The 16,565-nt window shown below is 37.7% G+C and overlaps 6 protein-coding genes across 6 annotated transcripts in view; 3 read left to right on the top strand and 3 right to left on the bottom strand.

The window, feature by feature from the left end:
- The first annotated feature begins 1,238 nt into the window (after window positions 1-1,238).
- Window positions 1,239-2,508, top strand: LOC18007802 (cytosolic sulfotransferase 18). The gene has a single exon (XM_006390405.2). The coding sequence runs from the start codon at window positions 1,299-1,301 to the stop codon at window positions 2,331-2,333; it is 1,035 nt and encodes a 344-aa protein (XP_006390467.1). The 5' UTR covers window positions 1,239-1,298; the 3' UTR covers window positions 2,334-2,508.
- A 123-nt stretch (window positions 2,509-2,631) lies between these two features.
- Window positions 2,632-3,917, bottom strand: LOC18008687 (cytosolic sulfotransferase 16). The gene has a single exon (XM_006390404.2). The coding sequence runs from the start codon at window positions 3,844-3,846 to the stop codon at window positions 2,797-2,799; it is 1,050 nt and encodes a 349-aa protein (XP_006390466.1). The 5' UTR covers window positions 3,847-3,917; the 3' UTR covers window positions 2,632-2,796.
- An 893-nt stretch (window positions 3,918-4,810) lies between these two features.
- LOC18009331 (cytochrome P450 78A5) lies at window positions 4,811-6,629 on the bottom strand (the record flags this gene model as incomplete). The annotated part of the gene is made up of 2 exons (XM_024149793.1): window positions 4,811-5,567; window positions 5,637-6,629. Coding segments are annotated over 2 exons (1,605 nt in total), but the record flags the coding sequence as incomplete, so codon positions are not given.
- A 2,730-nt stretch (window positions 6,630-9,359) lies between these two features.
- On the bottom strand, window positions 9,360-11,092 carry LOC18008200 (transcription termination factor MTERF15, mitochondrial). The gene has a single exon (XM_006390402.2). The coding sequence runs from the start codon at window positions 11,090-11,092 to the stop codon at window positions 9,752-9,754; it is 1,341 nt and encodes a 446-aa protein (XP_006390464.1). The 3' UTR covers window positions 9,360-9,751.
- A 1,460-nt stretch (window positions 11,093-12,552) lies between these two features.
- LOC18008709 (rhomboid-like protein 17, chloroplastic) lies at window positions 12,553-15,094 on the top strand. The gene is made up of 8 exons (XM_024155166.1): window positions 12,553-12,902; window positions 13,565-13,679; window positions 13,773-13,892; window positions 14,203-14,310; window positions 14,421-14,468; window positions 14,587-14,688; window positions 14,771-14,812; window positions 14,899-15,094. Exons 1-8 carry the CDS (start codon window positions 12,553-12,555, stop codon window positions 15,001-15,003), a joined length of 990 nt encoding a protein of 329 aa, XP_024010934.1. The 3' UTR covers window positions 15,004-15,094.
- Window positions 15,095-16,115: 1,021 nt separating this feature from the next.
- LOC18009391 (tip elongation aberrant protein 1) overlaps window positions 16,116-16,565 on the top strand; it is a 3,420-nt gene continuing 2,970 nt past the window's right edge. The window contains exon 1 of the mRNA XM_024153566.1: window positions 16,116-16,299. Within this exon, the coding sequence (XP_024009334.1) occupies window positions 16,116-16,299 (184 nt within the window). The remainder of the gene's footprint in view (window positions 16,300-16,565) is intronic.

The raw sequence follows: 16,565 nt of genomic DNA, 5'->3' as shown, positions 1-16,565 counted from the left end.
GAATTCCAAATTCTACAAATATTTCCAGAATCAATTAAAATAACACAAACCAATAAACCATCTAATTGTATTCTCGGTATTCAGCTCTTGGCGGGTGGATTCAAAAGATTTGGCGATCTGAGGCTGTGTCAGCTGACTGATTCTTCGCCTAGTGAACCCCATAAACAAATGGTAGTATGATCTTTTGGATGTGAACCATTTCATATTTTGGTTTTTCGGCGTTTTATAGAGGATTAACTTGGAGTCTTGGATGGTGTTTCATGAATCACTTAGTATGACAAGTCCATTGAAATTCTAATTTTTCTGTTCACATATAGTTTTTTTGGTTCTGTGGTATGATATCTCCCTGGTCTTTGTATTAAACTATCCATGTTCCTTGTATTCAAGTAGAAATTTGTTCTTGTTCTCTGTGTAAGAACTCCATTAAACATAGAATTTCCAGACTGTAATAAACTTTTCCATTCGATTTCTGAAAAGAAACTCTATATGCACCTATGGACTCTTTTTTTCCACTCCAATTAGAAAATGTTAGTATTCTGCTATTAGCTCTGGTTTTGTTAGTTTAGATAAGTGGAAAATCGGGTTGAGCATTTATAGGTTTCGACTAGTTCCCAATTCATCTGTCCATCCAACCTCATTTCCATAGTTAAAATCGTTTTCTCCACTTAAAGTCTACTCTGCATTGAGGAAGGTATTGAAACGACTGTTAAAATTTCCCCAACGAAGTAACAAGCGTTTCATTGTTGTCCAAACATTTAACATAGCAGATGGTCACATGTCAAGGCTTGCATTTGGTAAGTATAAACCTTACTGGGCATGTACTTGAACTGGACCCACTCTAGTTTGCAAGATTGCGTCACAGCTTAAAGTTAAAAGGCTTAGAGAGTGTTTTTTTCTTAATCAAGTCATTAGGAAAATCGATATTAAAGAAAAGTATACGTGGTAATATTGAAGATTTCAGAAAAGCAGCTGATTGAGATTTATGCTATTGAAGACTGAAGAGTGTAGTCATAGCACCATCTTGAATAGATTACAGAGAAGAGCTACTTTTCCACTGATATTTTTTTTTTTTTTTTTGTTAAAATCAGGGAGAATTGGAATTTCTTTTTGGTTTTATATACTTATTTTATTTACTCATGTGCGCACCAAACCAACAACCTGCGAATCACATACTAACACGTGTGTGAAAAGTAGCTTCACTATAAACCCAATCCGATCTTTGTCTAAAGAAAGACCATCTCTTTATCACCCACAGAACAGAACAAGTACTCAAAAATCCTCCTCTTTCTCTATCTCCAATGGAAGCAGAGCCCCAAACCAAAACGACCATACCAAACCAGGATGAGACCGAGACAGAGTCAACAGAGTTCGTGAAGAACCAGAAACGGTACCAAGAACTTATCTCCACGTTTCCTCACGAGAAAGGCTGGAGGCCAAAAGATCCCTTTATCGAGTACGGTGGTCACTGGTGGCTACAACCTCTCCTCGAAGGTTGTCTTCACGCGCAAGAATTCTTTCAAGCGCGACCTAAAGACTTCTTCGTCTGTAGCTACCCAAAGACAGGTACCACTTGGCTCAAAGCCCTAACTTTCGCCATCGCCAATCGATCCCGCTTCGACGATTCCTCCAACCCTCTCCTAAAACGTAACCCTCACGAGTTTGTTCCTTACATCGAGATCGATTTCCCTTTCTTCCCTGAAGTAGATGTTCTCAACGACAAAGGGAACACTCTGTTTTCGACTCATATCCCACACGCGTCATTACCCGATTCGATCATAAAATCGGGTTGCAAGATGGTTTACATATGGAGAGACCCCAAGGACACTTTCATCTCCATGTGGACTTTCCTCCACAAGGAAAAATCAGAGCTTGGACCACTCAACAATCTCGAGGAGTCTTTTGATATGTTCTGCCGAGGACTGTCTGGGTACGGTCCTTATCTAGATCATGTCTTGGCGTATTGGAAAGCTTACCAAGAGAATCCAGATCAGATTTTGTTCCTCAAGTACGAGACTATGAGAGCTGATCCTTTGCCGTATGTGAAGAAACTAGCTGAGTTCATGGGCTATGGATTCACAGCGGAGGAAGAGGAGAAAGGGGTTGCTGAGAAAGTTGTGAGTCTTTGCAGCTTCGAGACATTGAAGAATCTTGAAGCTAACAAAGGGGAGAAAGAGAGAGAGGATCGTGCTGCTGTTTATGCGAATAGCGCGTATTTCAGGAAAGGGAAGGTTGGAGATTGGGCGAATTATCTGACTCCAGAGATGGCTGCTCGTATCGATGGAATAATGGAAGAGAAATTCAAAGATACCGGTTTGCTTGAACATGGTAAATGACTGTGTTCTTGTTCCGAGAACTGATTGATCTTTATATGCTTGTTTACAGCAGACGTTTGCTTCTTTTGTCACTTTGATTCCATAATGTAATTGTTATTTATTGGAATAATAATCAATCTTGCTTCTGTTTTATACAAAGTGTATGTTTTCTATAAAAGGAATGTGTTTTGTACTACCATTATCTATCATCATTCATTTTTACTTGATTTATGCAATGTCAAGTTTTCTTCAGTCTCTTCTCTTCGTGATCATATTAAATCATGTCCGAAATTTTTGATTTTGAGTATTAATTCAACCATTTAGGATCATAAATCAAAGATCTTTCTCTTGTTATATAATAAGGTGATACAGATTACAGACAATAAATGACAAATACAGAACCAAACAGACAAAACAGAGCATCCTCTGTTTCGCGCCAACTAACAAAAAGGACCATAAAGAAATCAATCAACTAAAACGCATTTCAGTAATCATGTTGAAGCAAGCCAGTATCTTTGAATTTCTCTTCCACTAGCCCATCGATACGAACAGCCATCTCTGGAGTCAGATAATTCGCCCAATCTCCAACTTTTCCTTTCCTGAAATACGCGCTATTCGCATAAACCGCAGGACGATCCTCTCTCTCCTTATCCCCTTTGTTAGCTTCAAGATTCTTCAACGTCTCAAAGCTGCAAAGACTCACAACTTTCTCAGCAACACCTTTCTCCTCTTCCTCTGCCGTGAATCCATACCCCATGAACTCAGCCAATCTCTTCACAAATGGCAAAGGATTAGCTCTCATAGTCTCGTACTTAAGGAACAGAATCCGATCTGGGTTCTCTTGGTAAGCCTTCCAATAACCTAAAACATGATCCAGATAAGGACCGTACACAGATAAACCTTTGCAAAACATATCAAAAGACTCCTCGAGACTCGCTAATTGACCCTCTTGAGACTTCTCCTTGTGGAGGAAAGTCCACATGGAGATGAAAGTGTCCTTGGGGTCTCTCCATATGTAAACCATCTTGCAACCCGAATTCACAATCGAATCGGGTAATGACCCGTTAGGGATATGGGTAGAGAAAAGAGGGTTCTTTCTGTCCTGAAGGACATCGACGGCTGGGTAAAACGCGAAATCGATCTCGACGTAAGGCACGAACTCGTGAGGGTTTCGTTTGAGGAGTGGGTTCGTGGCGTCGTCGAATCGGGATCGATTGACTATAGCGTAAGTTAAGGCTTTGAGCCAAGTCGTACCGGTTTTCGGGTAGCTACAGACGAGGAAATCAGTGGGTCGTGCTTGAAAATGGTCTTTGGCGTGAAGAAGACCTTCGAGGAGACATTCTTGCCACCAGTGTCCGCCGTATTGGGTTAAGATCTCGTTGGGTCTCCAGCCTTTGCTCTTTGGAAGCGCGGCGATGAAATCGTGGTACTTCTTCTGGGTTTTCTCGAACTCCGTGAGTTCGAGTTCGGATCCGTTTTCGATTGTCTTCGATTCCACAGCTTCGAATCCGTTCTGGGTCGTGTTCGATTCCATTTGACCGATTTCAGAGGATAAGTCAGGAAGCTCTTTTAGAGTTGTGTGGGGAAGATTGAAGAAGAAGATGGATTGAGATTGTTCAGAGATGAGAAAAGGGTTTTATAATAGAAGCGGAGATTTAGGTAGGTGATGATGGGTCGTTAATACGACAAATTTTGTGGGTCACATCATTTGAATTGACACGATTTCCTTAACAAAAAAAAATAACCAAGCTATTATATCAAGTTCTTACAAAAATTACTCTGAAACTTAACCGGTTTAATGATCAAAAAATTTTTGTTTTGCTTTTGTTGTTTCTATTTGACACTCGATATGATTAGAAATCTCGTCTTATAACATAAAAAATAGATTATATTTACGTAGGTAAATACAAAAGTAAGCAAATTGAATATTAAATTTTGTGATGGGAGAATAAGTGGTTGTTGTTGTAACTAAAAAAAATCACGTTTTAGAAATGGAAGTTTGTTGGTAGAGAGGCTTGGTTGGTCTCGCTCCGTAATTGAGTTTCGGTCCACGTTTATCTCTAGGCCAACGCTGAATCTTCTGTGCAGCTTCCAACCCTTTTTTAGAAAATAAAGCAAAATCTTTAGATCATTAAATTTCTTATTCAACCCGGCCCATTAAGACCCATATACTACTAACCTACATATATGATATATCAAAATCATTCTGCGAGTTTGAAGTTTTTCTACAAGAAATAAGATTTCCCTCCTGTATTTAGATTTTGGTAAAAAAATTTTTTTGAAGAATGTAAAATTTTATTCATAAAAAAAAACCTTTTACAATGAATGCTTCGTAAAAACAGAGTTTGAATCAAAATTTTCTATCGTTTGAGCTAGTAATGTCGTCTTGCCAAATTCTACCTAGTAATTTCTCTATCTATAGAATTTGGTAATTAATAAAACCTGATAGATCAATAAAAAATAAGAACTGAAAACTGAAACTTTATTTATTGGATTTATATATAAATTTCAAATCCGGTACAAGCTTTAGACTAATTTATTTATATCTAGTTTCAAAAGGAAATACAGTAACTACTAGATATCAAACAAAACCCCGAGAGAGATAGAGAGGGGCATAATTGGACATAGCCAAGGAAACCCTAACTAAACCCTACAGATTGCCTTACAAACAAGTGGGTTCTTCATCTCCAAAGAGAGCTTCAAAGTCTCGCTCAAATCAACTTCACCACAAGGGACCCACTTGAAACATCTTAGCAATTGAGCTAGCCACAGCTCCACGGTGGCTAGACCCATCGACTTACCAGGACAGACCCTACGTCCAGCACCAAAAGGAGCAAGCCTCAAATCAGATCCCATAATAGGAAAGTTATCACTTTCTTGCGAACCAAGAAACCTCTCTGGTTTATACTCATGAGCCTCCGACCAGACCTTTTCATCATGCGTTATAGCCCACATGTTAACCATGGCAGTGGTCCCAGCAGGGATAAAGTGGGTCCCAATCTGAGTATCGTGAATGGAGAGACGAGCCCATGAGAGGAGAGGACCAGGTGGGTGCATCCTCAAGGTTTCCTTGACGATGGCTCGAAGGTATGGAAGTTTGGAGAGGTCTGAGTCTGAGATTTGACGTCCCGTTTCACCCACAATAGCATCGATCTCGGCCTGCGCCTTGGCTTGAATGTCAGGGTGAAGAATCATCCTCGCAAGAATCCATTCCAATAGAATCGCCACAGTATCTGTTCCCCTAAAAATCATTTCCTATAACCAAAAACCAATATTTAGATTATGTTACTTACTCCACAAACCCATAGATATACTCGTACTTACCCAAAGGACAGCGATCATATCAGAGTCGGAAAGTTTTCTGTTGCCTTGCATGCCAAGTAAGACATCCACAAAGTCATCATCATTACTGCTCTCTTCTTCTTGATTATCATGAATAGATCTCTTTGATTTGTGGTCGTCGATTATCTTTCCCACGAAGACATTCACCTTACGGACCAAGCTACGGCATCTTCTCCTCACGCCTTGTAAATCTAACCACCTCATTCCCGGGAAATGATCACTCCAGTTAAAGATCCCGAGAAGCTCATAGCCTTCGGACACCAAATACTCTAACTCAATGATCTCTTTCGAGTTAACAATACTACCATCGTTGAAGTCGTATGTTTTGCCGAAAACGCTAGACATCACGTTGTTGAGTGATCCGAAATGCAAGATTCTTTTGATATGCACCTCTCCACAACTCGTCATTGCTTTCTTGATCTCTCCTACCATATTTTGCCCGATTCTTCCACGAGACTCGCCGAAACCGGAGATCCTTTTAGGGCTAAAGAGATGAGTAGAAGATATTCTCCTCAGCTCTCTCCAGTAACTGCCAAAGGGAGCAAACCCCATGGCTCTATGAAAGAGCAGCTCATAAGCCGACTCTTTCACAGGTCGGTCTACGAAAGCAGAGCTGTTTAAGAGCTCTTTCGCGGTCCCCGGTTCGCTAGTAATCACAAACCGGGTTGATCCGACGGAGAACGCCATGAGAGCTTTTGCTTTGCAAGAGTTAGCAATATTGGCGAGGATTCTGTGTGTCAGGGCGTTGTTGAGAAAGGCCAAGAGGAGACCAATGATGGGGAGACCAGACGGGCCAGGAATGGCCGCTCGGGTTTTGGATTCTTGTCGGGTATAGAAACGAGCTTTGTAAAGTGCCCAGGCAAAGCCACCTGGTGTTAACCAGAAAGCGAAAAGGGAGATGAAGAGGAAAATGCTGAGACAAAGGTCGAGGCTGAGATATGGAGAAGATCCATATCGAGAAGCGAAGGAAAGATTCGTTCAATAGCCATTTTCTTGTCGAAGAAATTAGGGTTTTTTTAGCTAGTGAGCAAAAGAGAAGAATAATGATGAGGTTGGTGATGATAGGATAGTGAGACTGTTAGTTATATAGTGGATAACTACGGTTAGATGGGTTGATAAGTAACGTTTATTAATTAACTAGTTCAGTCAGTTACAGTTTAACCATGGTTAATACTCTTTCGAAAGATAAAAAGTTGCACCGCTTAATTTATTTGTTAAATAATCTGATTTTGTTGCATCGTTTTTTTTTTTTTTTTTTTAAAGATTAGAATGTTGCATGGTTTGTTTATACATGCTTTTGTTTACTTCACATACAAAGTGGCAACCACTGCACAGGGAGATGTTGAATTGATTTTGTTCGGACTGACAATTTCACTGTTAAGACAGCACATTTGCAGACACTGATACGTTCGCAGTCAAGTGGATCTAGCGATGTCGGATCAGATTTTCGTTTATATTATCTTCCGAGGATTAATTAAAGAATCTATATACCCATACGGACTACGGTATAATGTTGTGTGTGAATTAATAGATTTTTCTTTTTAATGTTTTTGGCGTATGGAAAGTCGGTTACCGGTGAAAGTTGAAAACAAGTCAAGGAGGAAAGTTTGTATAAACATTAATAGTAATATTTAATTTATAAGTGTAGTCGATACACAACACGGTCGGTTAGAGATTAGTATACGATACACAATATGGTCGGTTAATTAATGTGAACGAGTTATATAAAGCTGGCAACCTATTTGAGCCTACAAATTACTAGGTAGCTAGAAAAAAGGATAACTAATTAAACTAAGTATTATTGAGTACTAGCTAAATTAACCATATTTGGGTCATTGCGGTTGTATAGCAAAATCTCATTTTTTGTGAGCATCCGTCTAAAACAATATGACTTTCGCATTTATTGTGAACATCCGTCAAATAGCATTTAGTTTATTCGACAAGACGTTTTATTTACGATCACATTCTCCCATAAATCACATTTTCTCTACGTATTGTTGTCTCCGACTTCCGGCCATCTCATACACGGATAAACCTATGAGAAAATGGTAACTTAGCCTAACTCTATATCTTAGGTCGGTACATGCCACGTATATGTAGTGCTTTATTTAGTAAAAGTTATATATTCTTAAAATGAAATATTAGAGACGAATTTATAATTATTAAATTCAAAATATATAGTTAACTATGAATATATGGACGTGATTTCTGCCAATATATTCCATTGGAACTCCAGCCAAATTAATAATAATGAAATCGTTATTCAACAAGATGGATTTGCTTCCCCCTTCGACCCAACAAAAAAAGTCATTGTTTCCTCAATGTCTCTAAAAAAAGCACATGAATCGACATTGTCAGTCCTTCATGCAAACTTATATTCTAATATATTGCAAAAGGAAAATTGGAGATGGATCGGAGATCGATCTTTGGCCTAATTTTTATTTATGCTGGACTATTACAGATATCAACGTCAATTACCGACTATACATGTTATAGGTCATATATATATATTGTAGCATCAAATGGTTGATGAAAAGAATATTTACCAACTAATTATTGATGGAGATTGTTCGAAAACGGGATTCCATACAATGCAGTTTTAATCAACGAGTGGTTTGGATCAATAAAGATGAAAAAAACGACTAATCATAGTTATATTTATATAAGTTATATATTTTCTTACAAAATTTTCTGACAATATAAGTTATATATAATCAGTTCACATTGATGGGTAGAATGATACTTTTAAAGGCCACATATTTTCAATTTTTATAGAACACTATTGTTCAGTTTTGTAGGTTATTTTTTTGGATGACGAACAGTTGGTTGTAGTTTTATAATTTTGTTGTAAGTTGTCCCAATTAAGTTAAACTATCTCAAAGAATGCTTTACTATTTCAAGTTTTTCAATGGTGATTTTATTAAGTAATGGACCAAAAATTTCTCAAGGGTTAAGTCTTGAAACCAAATACTGGCCTGTAAATCAAGTATGTTTGGTTTAATTGAATCATTTTCAACCTGTTTGGTTGATAATTGATATACATACGATACCAATTACGTCACCAAACATAGGAATATGGTGGCCATGCATGATGCAGGGTGTGGACCAAACATAGCCTCGACCTCGTTTACCACAAGATTGTCTCCTTCAACATTGATACCACACACACACACACGCAGTGACACATGGCATATACCATGTAAAGTTGAAGCAACGGAATATGTATATGTGTGTATGTATGGGTCTTAGGTTGTCTGACTCGAGAGAGTTTTTTAAGTTATGATGATGCTTAAGAAGAAAGCAAATGTCACAAATCTTGTGGGTCTTACAAAGTAAATCCCATTTCTAACAGAAAACCGTTGTTAGACCAGGTCAAAGAAGTTATTTGACCAAGTCTAACACTTGATCGTGCATCTGTCTCTCAAATTTTTCGTTTTCTTTTGTTGATGCTTCTTATGATCTACATTACCTTTTTTTCACAAACATCGTAATATTAATATGTATTACTTATAGGTTTTCTTATGATCTACAATACTCATGTTTTTTTTTTACTATAAATCAAAAGATAGCAATGAATCAAATACACCTTTCAAAACTTTATTAAAAAAAGGGCCCTTAGGCAAAGTTTCTTTTATATACACAGGCACGACCCTATTTGTAAGAGGATGCATTGTCCTCTGAATTATATAGCCATGAACTCAAGAAGATTGAAATCAGATTCGATAGCTCATGAAAGTTTCCGCAGAACCCATATCGACTCTTTTTTTTTGGAATTGAATATAAAGTTATATTCAAACCTAAAAAAAAATATAATTTTACAATAATTGCGGACTTTGTGGTTGGAAAACACTATAAGAAAACGAAGATTACATAAAACTTAGCGACTCAAGTGGCTCTTGTGACGAACCACATGATTAGAGCATCGCCATATGCTCGGTCCTCTGTTTTGTGGATAGCACTGATTCGATTAAGGATGTTTTTGTCGATAAATATGTGGATCGCGAACCCATACCGACTCAGAGCAGCTCAGGGAGCGAGAATCTTGGCTGATCTGTTTCTATTTAGTATTTGTCTGAAGCAGTGCAAGAATGTCGAATCTACAAAGCAAGTGACTCCACAAATGACTTCATGTTCACCACATCTTGTTTCCTTGTTACATGATTAGGCGGCTTCAGAAGCTTCCAAAGCCCAGCAGGATGTCGTTTCTGAACTCGGGCATTCTCATTTCTCTTGACGAAGATTCTTTCGCACTCAGGGTATGGCTTCACGTATAGATTATAGAATCTTTTCATGCTTGGTTTGATCAAACCTTTCAATCCAATATCACAGCCAAGCCCGCCTTTCAGTTTCAAGTAATCAATGACATTGTAACGCGGGATAATCTGCTTCTGGAGATTCACACCTAGATACTCCGGCACATCAGCTAAGCAACTGATGTGAAATCCCATTCGGTTTATCAAAAACTCAATCTTCTTCTCTAACTCATCTACCTCATACAAGATCACCCTCGGCTCTTTCCACACTACCTTGAATGCGTCTCTATGTATCAACCCGTATTTGCATAAACAATCGACTCTGAGTTTCACTTCAAATCCAGCACGGAATGGTCCTTCGCTGAGGATCCTAACTCTGATCACTTCGCGGCATTTCAACGTGTTGATCAACTCCAAACACCGTGAAAGCTCCCCTAACTCTACACCAAGAACTCTTGGTTCTCTAGCAATCTCTTTCTTTACCTCATCCTTGCTAAAACCCATCTTCTTGAATTCATCGAGCAATGGCCTAAGTCTGGTCTCAGTACCAATCCCTAGAATCTCAGGGAAAATGTGAAAGAACCTCTCAATGTTATCTCGAGGAATGTCAATTCCAGACAAAAATTCAATCTTTTTGCGGATTTCAATCTCATTCACCATAAGAACGCCAGGGAAAGCATCTAAGATCCTACTAACAGTACTATCACAAAACCCTAAACCCCTCAAAACCCTCGTGCATTCATTAAACCTATCTGGGCCAATCCCAGTTCTGCCACAATGTTCGAGGACGCTCGTAATCGCAGAAGAAGAGACGACGCCGTATTTTCCGCACTCGGAGAGAGGAACTCTCCATTTCCTCAGGAACTCCGATCGCAGAACACCAGGGCAATCGCGTATCAGCGAGACGAGTGATTTCTGAGGGATTTTCAACGACAACAAGATACCGAGAGAGCTTTCGGTTTCGGCTAAATCGGAATTCAAGAGGAAACTGTTCCTTGAGAGGAAGTGATTGAGAGAAGAGGGAGGGAATCCATACCTCTGAAGAAGATTCGCGAGCAAAATTCGCTTCCTATAGTGAGATTGGTTGACAGGTGCGAGAATCAGTGAAGATAGTGATCGATTCTGGTAGAATAGATAGCCACTGAGATTGATGAATTCGACTTTAAGTTTTGAGGCCATTCTCATTTTTAGCTTCGGCTTTCAAGGCAGTCACTCATGTAAAAGGGAGAAGAAGAGGAGTGATTAATCTCGTCTGTAATTATACCTTTACCCTTGAAGTTTCTCTTTCATTTTAATAAAGGCCACTCACTATTTTATTTTACAAGATTTTTGCCCTTTTCTTCGTTGCGAGCACTTTTTAGAAACGTCCTCCAAAAGACTACTGTATATGGAGTTTTCTCAACATTTGTAATATGCAGTAATTTTTTTTTTTTCCTGATGGTTTGACAAGTTTTGAGGCCGTTCTCATTTAGCTTTGGCTCTGAAGTCTGAACTCTGAATGCAGACACTTTTGTACAAAGGCGGAAGAAAACGATCGATGGATCGATTTGGTCTAAAAATTAAGATTATCATAATTACACTTTTACCCTTAGAGTTTCATTTTAGTTTAAGAAGAACCTCTCACTTTTTTTTTTCTTTCTTTTTTAACTATCAATCTCTCTTGCCTTGTTTTATAAAAAAAAAATTCATTTTAGTAACCCTGCTAATCTGTTCAATCTATTGTTTTTCAAACATCTTGCAATAACTTTTAATTTTCATTGTTTCTGTATTATTTTCTTTTTTATAAATATTTTTGTTAGTTTGATAACTTGTTATTTTTTTGTTCTTTGTTGAATTTTTTTGTGTGTTATGATATTCTAGTTTTAATTTTTAATTTTTCGTTTGAAACTTTCTTAACCTATAGTTTTTTTTATTTGTAAATTAACTGTGTATTATTCTCACTAACTAATGTAGGACAAAGGGTGGTTTATATTAGGCCTAGTTTATATACAATGTAGAAGTATGTAACTATCTTGCTAACAGAATAATCTTCTTGTCCATTCTAATCTAAGCAAACTACCACTTATCATAAACTACACATATCAGAAATGACGTGACGAGCAGACGATGGGAAGCCTTAAAAAAAAAAAAAAAAAGAGAGATTTGGCCTAACAGAGACAAACTAATATATTAGCGTAATCTTAATACAATAAAGAAAAATGGAGTAAAAAAAGTTTGAGTTCATGTCAGGATTAGGCAATGAAAGCTTGAAAGAAAGTTTCACACAATTAACATTCTAGCTGTTTTCATGAACTGTGTGTGCTTGTAAGTTTTCAAGATAAATAGGCATGTGGGAGGATACGTGATCAGAACACACAAGGCAAAGTCCAAGTTGTTATTATTTGTTAATTATGTGATTTTTGGAGGTGGGCAGTTCATTGTATTAAGAATCTTTTGTTTACCTTACAAATGAAAGTTGTTATTACTTTCTAGTTGTTACTAGTATGTGACATGACTTTTTGGCACTAGGAAAAAAAACCTTGACTTTGTAAACACACACACATATTTCATGACCCCAAATATAATATTCGGAAGCTCATACTTCTTCATTTTTGCGCCATTTGGAAAAATTTGAAATTCATTTCGAAAAAATAGGACGAGAAAAAATGCGTGCGATTTTCTCTTCTCGCAGAATTGGCTCGTCCTCGCAGCTAACCAAATCGCTGAAGAAGCCTACCTTTTCTTCTCACCCGAGCCAGAGCCGCCATTTCCTAAGCCATCTTCTTCCTTGTGGCCTCTCTTCTTCCTCTTCTTCGTTAACGCGCTTTGTCCCCTCTCTTCTATCGCGACCGGAGAAAATTCATGGGTTTTTCGCGAGCACGTTGAGAAACACCCACCTGAACCTGAAATCCGGAAATCTCTTGGAATCTAGAGTTGGGTTCTTCGGTTCTCAGCTTCCTAGTAAGGGATTCGAGGTCGAGCCCTGGGTTTTTACTGGGTTTCAAAAGCGTGGATGGTATTTTGCTTCTTTTCCTCTCCTCTTTGTTTTTTTTTTTTTTGTAATTTTCTTATCAGTTGCTAATTGAGATGTATCTTTGAGATAGAATCTGAGAATGGAAAGAGATTAGTTCCCTATTTACTCTAGATTTCTTATGCAGTATCGAGATTTCTGAGTTTCCCCCTTTCTCTATGACCTTCAGGGTTAATCTACATTTTCCTGAGAGAGAAACTTGTTTTTGAGTATGGAGAAATTGGTGTTAAAATTTCTAGTTTGATTTGGGGTTTCGACAGAATTAATCTACCTGTTTCAATCCTTTCATTAGCTTTCCTAGTCAATTGTGCTTTGGATATGTGAGGACTCAGAAAAGGAGTAAAGGAAAGTCGATGAGGCTTCACTTGCTTTAATATTTTTTCTTTCACACTTCTGTGTATTTCTTGATTTGAGCAGCTCAAAGCTCTTTTAATGCTTTTCTTTTTATAGAGAATAGGCTTAGCACACTGACACTGTTTAGACCTTCCGTTTAAAAGTAGAGTCTCTCCGGATAAAGAAATAATATTAGAAATCTTATGTTCAAGAAGCAGGCAGCATCTTAGAGTAACACTAGAGCTTCGTGCCTTTTCCCTTGTGTTCCATGGATTCACTTCTTTTTTTTGTTTACCTGTGTGTTCCTCTCCCAGGAAGTCTTGGGTTAATGGAGCTCATGGTGTAGTTTTCGGGTTGATAATAGCTAATGCTGCTGTATTTACAATGTGGAAGGTTAAAGACAAACGATGGATGGCAACAAATTTTGTGGTCAGACCTCAATGTTCAAAAATCTTAGTTTCTATTAAACTCTTGTCTTGGATTTGGTTTATCTTTGGTACTTAACCATTGATATTTGGGCAGCTATCAGTGTACAGTTTTACGACTGGTCGTATACACACGCTGATAACTTCAGGTTTCAGTCATATAGTAACCAGCCAAATCATATTCAACATGATGATGCTCTGCTACTTTGGAACCAGAGTATGACTCACTCTTTTCTTATCGTTTATATCTTCCCGAGTGAAACATTTATTCCATTTTCGTAAATTAGATGAGAAGTGAATTTGTTTGTTTCCTAAGAACTATCTATCTACAAGACTACAACTGATTGGTGAATTCAGGATTTTGTTTATTTAGTTTATTCATGTGACTGTAAAAGCTAAGTTTAGAAAGAAACATCTGTAGATAGATCATAGATAAATGACTTGGTTCGTTTCTCGAAATTGTTTTCCTATCATTGATCTTTCGCTTGGACTATTTATATCTTTACTTCTAAAGCCGTTGTTGTTAGATCGCAAGAACCTTGGGACCGCTTTACCTTTTGAAGCTGTACTTTGCTGGAGCTCTTGGTAGCTCTGTTTTCTTCTTAAGTGGTCATGCTCTGATGGCTATACTTAAGGTATAGAGCAACTGGAATAATAGTTCCGTTAATCTCAAATTAGCTTTTCTCATTGATCGGTTTTTTCAAAAGTTATTTACCTTTTTTATATTGGATGTTCAATCATACAGAGCGAAGGAGTTGTCAGCAAGGAACCAACGAGACCCAATGCACTCGCAGTATGATTTTTATTCATTCATTCAAGTGAATTTGTCAGAGCATCTATGGGAGATAGAGGTTCTTGTTTCGAATCATCAAATGCTGATGAGGTAAAACTCTTTCCAATTTTGTCTACAGGGTGCAGATGGAGCCGTATTTGCCATTACACTACTCGATATCCTCCTCTACCCAAAAGTTACTACATACTTTGCTTTGATGTTCCGAGTTCCCGCATTGCTTGTAAGGACTCTTTACAATACTCATCATCATGAGTGAAACACTTTCTCTAATTACTCTCGGTCTCTCGCTCTTTATCAATCAGGGAATTGTAACCTTGGGACACGAGTTGTTAAAGGTGCTAGAGGTGTGTTTTCTGAGAATCTAATCCACATTTGCTTGGAAACAATATCACCATCTCTTAAACTGGGGCCAACTTTATGGAAATTGCAGGGAAAGAAGAAGAGTATCACCTTCGGTTCGATTCACACGGGAGGAGGAGCTATAGTTGCAGCCATTGCGTGGAGGCGGATCAAGAAAGGTCGATTCTACTATTGATTGATCTCATTTTTTTTGGTCCATTGATTCTTGGATTTGCTTAAAAAAAAAAGACTCAATTGACCTGATCATAATAGAGGTTATGTTAAACTTTGTGACAATAAGAATAGTTTTAACCATGGTTCAAAGTAATCGAGTTTTTGGATTGTTGTAAATTGAACCAAGAGATCAATTGATGGTTTGAAAACTTTGGTTATTTTCTCTCTTTGTCGTCGAAACTGGAGCTTTTACTTGAATAGTGTAGATTATCTAATCTTAGATAGATTAACGTCTCAACATTTATTCGAAGTCCCATCACGAAGATTATTTTTTCCTTTGACGTCAGTCAAGAAGATCTTTTGGAACAAAAAACGAATTGTGGTTCCACTAACCTGACATGATGATAAGACCTTAAATTAAAAAAAAATAATAATTAAAACTCTCTCAAAGTCACATTTCTGTTGGTTAAATTTGATTCCCATTTCTGTATACGTTTGGTTCAATCCTTTGAATGTTGGACCCCATTTTGAATTTCAGGTTAAACATGATTAAACGGAAATCGTCGGGATTAGCAATTTTATAAAATATGACAAGTTTAAAATTTCGAGTTGTTTATAAAATGTCATTCGTAAGTATTCATATTTTATCGATCAAAGAAAAGTAACCTCGATGTGAATCGAGTTTGTGAAGTGAACGTATTCAATAAAAATTAGTATAAAAATTTGAAAAAGTCAAGAAAATAATTATGTACAATTAATTATGGTAAACGTCATCAGAGTGTCACTTATTACTCATTGGACAGAGCTGATGCGAAAAGAAAATTACTCACTGGATTGTATCAGAAAAAAAAGTTATTAGGCTCCGTTTGTCACGAATCAGTACAATTATTCATTTATTTCGTTTGCACCTTAATTTAATTTCGGTAAATATTTAGGTTATTTTCTTGCGGTTGCCATTGTTAAAATCACCTAAAACAAAGAAGCACCTTTATCCTCTGTATCGCCTTAAGAGTTAAAGACTGATTTGTATTTTGGATTTCCCATCTTCACTTTTTTAATCTCCTTACCAAAGCGTTTTCCCGCACTTTCCCGCACTTTCCCGATCCAAAGGAAGCATTTTTCTTTCCCAGGAAAATGAGATGGGAGAGGGTCCGACATCAAAACCAACAAGTTGGTCTCGGTGATTCTTCTTCTTCCGGGCCCGGGAAGAGATGGGGACACACTTGTAACGCCATTAAAGGAGGCAGATTTCTCTACGTTTTCGGTGGATTTGGTACAGACGATTGCTTAACCAATCAAGTTCATGTCTTCGACGCTGGTGAGTTCTTCGGATTTCATCATCTTGGTGGAAATTGTTGCCTTTTTTCTTCTTCTAAGGGTTGTTCGTCTGCGTCGATTCTCGTAGTGGGTTTTGCAAAATGTCTCAATCTTTGTTCGATCTGTGTTGCGATTTGGTCATTTCTTTTCTTTTTGTTCGTTCGTGTGGTAGACCCCATTCCCCCAGCCATTTACTACGCATCATTCTCAAAAACTTATCCAATTTTGTAGCCTATCTTGATCTTTGTCCTTTTTGGAGTACATATT

The sequence above is a fragment of the Eutrema salsugineum genome, unplaced genomic scaffold, assembly GCF_000478725.1.
Source record: "Eutrema salsugineum unplaced genomic scaffold, Eutsalg1_0 scaffold_9, whole genome shotgun sequence".
Classification (NCBI taxonomy): domain Eukaryota; kingdom Viridiplantae; phylum Streptophyta; class Magnoliopsida; order Brassicales; family Brassicaceae; genus Eutrema; species Eutrema salsugineum.
Note: the sequence above shows the minus strand (reverse complement) of the source record. Positions and strands in the feature narration are given on the sequence as shown.